Raw genomic sequence first — 6,070 nt, forward strand, 5'->3', positions numbered from 1 at the left:
GTGTTAACTAATTAGAGATCTTGAAATGCTGGAAAGACCTTCTCTTTTCCCCTTCCTGAGATTTCATTTAAAAAAAAGACATGTAATGGGCCATTAGCTGAGAAGTGGCTCAACCAATTGTGATATGTGAATGTAACTGAATTTTACTCTGAAGTAAGAAATGACAAAATTGATGAATTCAGAGAAGCATAGAAAACCTTACACAAACTGATGCAGAAGGAAATAAGCAGAGCCAAGAAAGCAATGTACACAATGACCAGAACCACATAAATGAGAACCACACGAAAAAGAAAAATGAATTATACAAAAAAATCAAAATTACAAAGAATAAGTATATTCCCAAAAAAAGATGAACCTCAGCACAGTCTTGGGGACAGGAAAGTATAGGGCCCTGGGTGATAGGAAGCAGCATGGGGTATGGACCACGGAATTTAACAGAGAAGACACTACCACCCCCTACTTCTTTGTGGAGGTGGCAGAGAGAATCCAAGGTTGTGTGAAATAATGTTATTCTGAGAGGGGGACCCATAGGCTTCATCAGACTACCAAAGGGGTTCATGACACCAAAAAAAAGATTAAGAATCCCTGGTAGAGAGTTACCTGGGGGTCCTGAGAGGTTATCTCCCCAGGTGATATTAGGGGAAGTTTTCTGACAACTATAGCTAATTACAAGTGAGCTAAGCTATTTCTAGAGAGTTATGTACCCTTCACAAGAGTTCTTCAAGCTTAGGCCATACAAATGGGAATGGTGTTCACATGATTATTTTTATTCAAATATGGGTTTGACTAGATGACCCCTAACTCTGGGATTTAGTCATTCTTTGGCTCAATTTTCTGAGTTTTCCTTTCCTAGCATTCCTATATGAAAGGGTCAATCCCTGAGTCTCCTTCCCATTGTAAACTGATTCAGACCTGGATGTATGGAATACTATGGAGGGAAGCCAGTGTGTGCCTGCAGAGGTGGCTGGGGGATTGGAGACTTTGGGAGATGGGACTCCTATTCCCATTATACATATTGAAAAGTCACTCTTCTTGTCCCTGCAGGAAAGCAGCTGTTGTCACAGGAGACGTCCTTGGAGTTGGGCTGTGGTGTGGGACCGCTGCATGTGACCCTGGGGCCTGAGCAGGCAGTGGTGCTGAATTGTAACCCTGTACCTGCCCCTTCTGGGCCCCCCGCCCGAGTGACCTGGAACAAGGATGGGAGCCCAATACAGGAGAAAAAACATCTGCACCTACTGCCCAATGGTTCCCTGTGGGTGTCCCAGGCAGCCCCTCAGGAGAGCAGTGATGGAGGGGCCCCTGAAGCTGTGGAGGACAATGAGGGCAACTATTCCTGTTTGGCCCATAGTCCCCTTGGAGTGGTGGCCAGCCAGGTGGCTGTGATTAGGTTCTCCAGTAAGTTTCTGGGTCTGGCTAGTTTGAGACTGAGCTAAGGTGGGGGCCTGGAGGGCCTGGAATGTGGGGTTCCCTGTTAGTAGTAAGATGGGGATTAGACAAAAGTTGAACTTGAGGAAAAGTACAGTCCTTCCTGAAGGCAGAGAGAAAGAACCAGATGACTTGTCCTTTCCCAAAACATTATCCCTTCTACTCTAAGAATTCTTTGACTTGCCTTTTCTTCCCATTTTTCTGTTTCTGTCTCTTTCTCCTTTTCCTCCTCCCCTTCTTTCCTCCCCTCCACCAAAAAAAAGCACTGTCACAGTTTTCTCTCCATCCGGAACCTCAGACTGTGGAAGAGAATGGGACAGCTCGATTTGAGTGCCGAATTGAAGGGCTGCCAGCCCCTGTCATAACCTGGGAGAAGGACCAGATGGCAGTGCCTTCTGAGCCTAGGTAAGTGTCCCCTGGAAGGGGCCAGGGTTAGGAGGAAAAAATGGGAAGCAGGTAGCTTCAGAGTTTTTTAAATTTCCAACTTTAAAATCTCAATCTTCTCCCCCTGGTCTAGAGATCACAACCAATAGTTACTGTCCCCTCTACTGTTCTAGACCTTGAGATGACAGATGTTGGATTTTTGTTACTTCAGAGGAGAGCCATTTAGTCTAATGAGGACATGCCTCCTGACAAGGTCAAAATGACCTGTGTCCTAAGGCAGAACTTTGAAGAACACACTTGTTGACTTTCCAACAAGGCTAGTGGGGAGGGAACAGCAGTGATAAGATTCCCAGACCCCCTACTTTTTAGCCTAGCCTTCTAGAGACAGACCTAGACAGCACAGGAGTTCCCACCTTCCTCAACATTAATGCATGTCATGTGAGTATAAAATCAGAGTTTGGTTTTCATAACTTCTAACCAGCAACTCAACTACATACACTCTCTGGGAAGGAGAATGACCTATTTACTCTTCACCGTCCTCTTAACCCAACCACAATCCCTTCCTTGGGCAAAATTATGAAATGTGTCTTCAGTGTTCTCACTTTCAGAAAATCTCAGATGTCCAATCACATTCCATGGTCCATGCCCCATGCTGCTCCCTATCATCCAGGGCCCCCATTGATACTTCCTCACCCCATATTTCATCATCTCAAGGATATATTTTCTATGCCTTCCTGCGTAATAAGTCAATAGCTTGATAAATTAATTTGTGCCAGTGGGAAGATATTAGAGAAGACTCTTTATTCTTTCCCCTCTAAATAATATGCATTTTAACTGGGGCTTTCTAGGGAGATAATGCTCCATTTAGCCCATATTTCCTAACCCATTAATGACTCTGGTATGAAAATTTAAGGGGAAATTTCCCAATAATTACAATTATCAAAAGGGCAATGGAGCTGCCTCTTTAGGTAGTTGGCTTCTCCTAACTAGAAGTCATCAAACAAAGGCTGGATGACCACTTGTCAGAGGAGACAGGACTAGATAGCTCCTAGGGGTCCATTCTGATTCTGAGAATCTGTGATTTTGTGGATTTAAAGCTAAGTGGAAGGTAGGGCAAACCTGAGGCAGCCATTGGGAGAAGGGATATCTCTGGTGACAGTGACTTATTCTGCCTCTTCATGCCCATCTCACAATTCATCTCTTCCCCTAGACTCATCACTCTTCCCAATGGTGTCCTGCAGATTGTAGATGTTCGAGAGAGTGATGCAGGAACCTACCACTGTGTGGCCACCAATACTGCCCACCAGCGCTACAGCCATGATGCTGTCCTTGTTGTCCACAAAGGTGAGGGAGTTGATGTTGAGTTATGTTACCCTGATGTTACACTATCATAAAGTCTTCAAACAGGCATCCTAAACTTGGTGTCTACCAAATCTCATGTGGTCTTTGGACAAAGTTCAGGAGACCCATGAAATTGGATGCAGAAAAAATGCATCTGATCTCTACTTAAAATGTAGCATTTATTTGCTTTCTTATTCCAAGAAAGGGTCCATAGTCTTCACTGGGTTGTTGGAGGGGTCCGTGATACAACAAAAGTTAAGGAGTCCTATATTAGAACTAAAAGGAACTCATAAGTAATAGATGCTTAATGAATTTGAACTGGACTGAATCAAACCTAGCTTCCTACCTTCAAGGAGATAAATGTTAGGGTCCCATTTTACAGATGAGGAAACCAAGGCCCAGAAAAATGAAGTGTCTTGCCCACAGTCAACACTGATAGGCTGTGATTAAGCTAAAATTAGAACTAGCAGACTTTCTCTGCTACATCACGCTATCCCCTTGGGTCTTCTTGGGGTAAGTAAAGCATCTAGGACTTGGAGAAGTGATGAAAATGGCACTGGAGAAAAGCACTCATCTGATTCATTCCCCTTGCCAGCCTTGTGTAACTCTCTATTTACCTGCTTTCTCCTCCCCACTTCAGTTCATCTGTTCAAAGAGCTGAGACTTAGGGATTATGCTCTGGGGTCTTCAGAAGGTTTAGGAGGGCAGGGGGAAGCAACCTACTCCTCTCCTTTGCTCTCCAGAGAGAATATATCTCTGCTTAAACAAATTCCCCCCTTTCTTCTGCTTCTTCATCTCTTCCCCACCTCCTTCCCATCCACTCCTTTGCTTCCAGGTAAATTGATTCCCTCCCTACCTCTTCCAGCTGCCTCTATTCCCTGAACCCAGATTAAGGAGTTTCTTATCTCCTCCAAGTGGTGCCTACCTACTAGGAAAGGGGTGCCTCTGTATATCTAGTCTCTAGTCCCTTGGCCTCTTCGGGTGTCTAGGTCTGTCTCTGCTTCCATATGCCAAACAGACCAAGACACTGTCTTTGGGGAGCTCAAGCCCATGACTTAATAGGAGGACTCAGGATCTTTGAAATTCTTTACTTTTCTTCTCTTCTGGACTTAGAATGGAACTGGAGAGGAGAAACAGCAGGGAAGACCTTATCTGAAATTAGCCTACTAATGTCTCTGAATGCTGCAGTGGGGATAAGAATGACTCACTTTCAGCTCTCTAACAGACCTCCTTCAGGAGGAATCAAGAGACCTGGGTTCTAGTCCCACATCTCTCACTAACTGTTTAACCTCAAGTAAATAATTTAATTTTCTGAGCCTCAGTTTCCTTACTTGTCAAATGGTTGAGAGGAAGATTAAGTTAGGAGGAGAGAACCTCTATCTTCCCTACTTCACAAAGCTGTTTGCAAGCATAAAATGGTAAGAATACCTTTAGAAAAATTTTAGGTATAACAATACTCATCTCTTCCATATTTCTCCAGGCTCCCTGTTTCCCCCTAGTGTTGGGGATGTGACCATTGTGGCTGCACCAGAGAATACCACAGTAGTCGCTGGTCAGAGCGTGGTGATGGAGTGCATGGCTTCAGCTGACCCCACTCCCTTTGTGTCCTGGATCCGACAGGGTGAGTGTAGGGAATGGAGCTGATGGAAAAGGAAGGACAGGGAGGGAAGATCCTGGGAAAGAGTGATATGAAACCTCAGGATTTTCTAGAACTTTAATTGGACTTTGGAGAGCAGCTAATCAGAGTCAAGACGGATTGAGCAGGGCCATGTTGAACAAAGATTTAGCTAATATTCTGGTAACCTGTCTCTCAAAAGTCCCTATTGAGGGAAGAGGGGAGTTATTAAGGGTTGAAGACTGCCTTAGGACCCCACTCCAATCAATCCAATATGGAATAGTAGAAAGAGTGCTGGGTCTCAAATCAGAGGACAAGGGTTCAAATCCCAGCTCAGCCTCTTCGTATCTGTAAATCCTTTCTCTAGGACTCTGTTTTCTCCTTTGTAAAATGAGTGTTGGACTAAATGATCTTGAAAGCTGCCTTCCAGGCACAAATCTTTCATCCTGAGGCTTTCCATCTATAGAGTGCTTTTATCTTTGATGCCTTTTATCTATACACCACAATTGCTTTTATCTTGCCCAAGGAATCATTCAATCAACTAATATTTCTTGAGGGCCTACCATGTACAGAGCAATGTGTTAGCTACTGAGAGGGATGTAAAGATAGAATACCTGCTCTCTAGGTGGGGAGAGAAGACATATATTTATATATACAGACCTATGGAGACATATATAAGGTATCCCTTCCACATTGCAACTTTCCCCATTGCAGTTTCGATATATTGTGAGTCGATATAAGTTAAATGGGAATTTTGGAGGAGTTTTATGGAAGCCATAGATAGCATGCAGAAAGCCAGCAAACCACACAAAAAAGGCTTCGAAACTCAGAAATGCATAAAATGTACTCATAACATTGTATAATATCAACATGTTTTAATGCCAAAAAGAAATACAATTTATTTTTTAAACTTCAAAAGAGTAAAAAGTTAAAGTTTGTAAAAAAGAATGTGAAAGCCAGCAGGAGACAACACACAAAATGTATCTTTAAGTTTAGCAACTCATAAGGGCATAAAATGTATGTACTGTTGTTATTTTTAAATGTCTCTTTATACATGCAGTATGTTCACTATCATTCTCAAATGGGTTTCTTTCAAAACATTTTTCATATTTGTAATTTTATAATCAGGTACTGTAAACATCCCATAAAAGAAAAAAAATTCAGATTTTTTTCTCTGGTATGAAGAGAGGGCCAAAAAATTTCCTATGGATTTTCCAGATCACAGGGGTGCTTCAACCTTAACCCCCAAATGTGGAAGGGATACTCATGTATGTATATATATATATATATATATATATATATATA

General features: G+C 42.7%; 1 protein-coding gene across 1 annotated transcript in view; it reads left to right on the forward strand.

Annotated features, from left to right (window-relative positions):
- Positions 1–349: 349 nt before the first annotated feature.
- IGDCC4 (immunoglobulin superfamily DCC subclass member 4) overlaps positions 350–6,070 on the forward strand; it is a 33,407-nt gene continuing 27,686 nt past the window's right edge. The window contains exons 1-5 of the mRNA XM_044660116.1: positions 350–491; positions 1,045–1,395; positions 1,689–1,830; positions 3,020–3,153; positions 4,631–4,771. Coding sequence (XP_044516051.1) covers positions 350–491; positions 1,045–1,395; positions 1,689–1,830; positions 3,020–3,153; positions 4,631–4,771 — 910 coding nt within the window. The remainder of the gene's footprint in view (positions 492–1,044; positions 1,396–1,688; positions 1,831–3,019; positions 3,154–4,630; positions 4,772–6,070) is intronic.

This window comes from Gracilinanus agilis, chromosome 2, assembly GCF_016433145.1.
Source record: "Gracilinanus agilis isolate LMUSP501 chromosome 2, AgileGrace, whole genome shotgun sequence".
NCBI classification, from domain to species: domain Eukaryota; kingdom Metazoa; phylum Chordata; class Mammalia; order Didelphimorphia; family Didelphidae; genus Gracilinanus; species Gracilinanus agilis.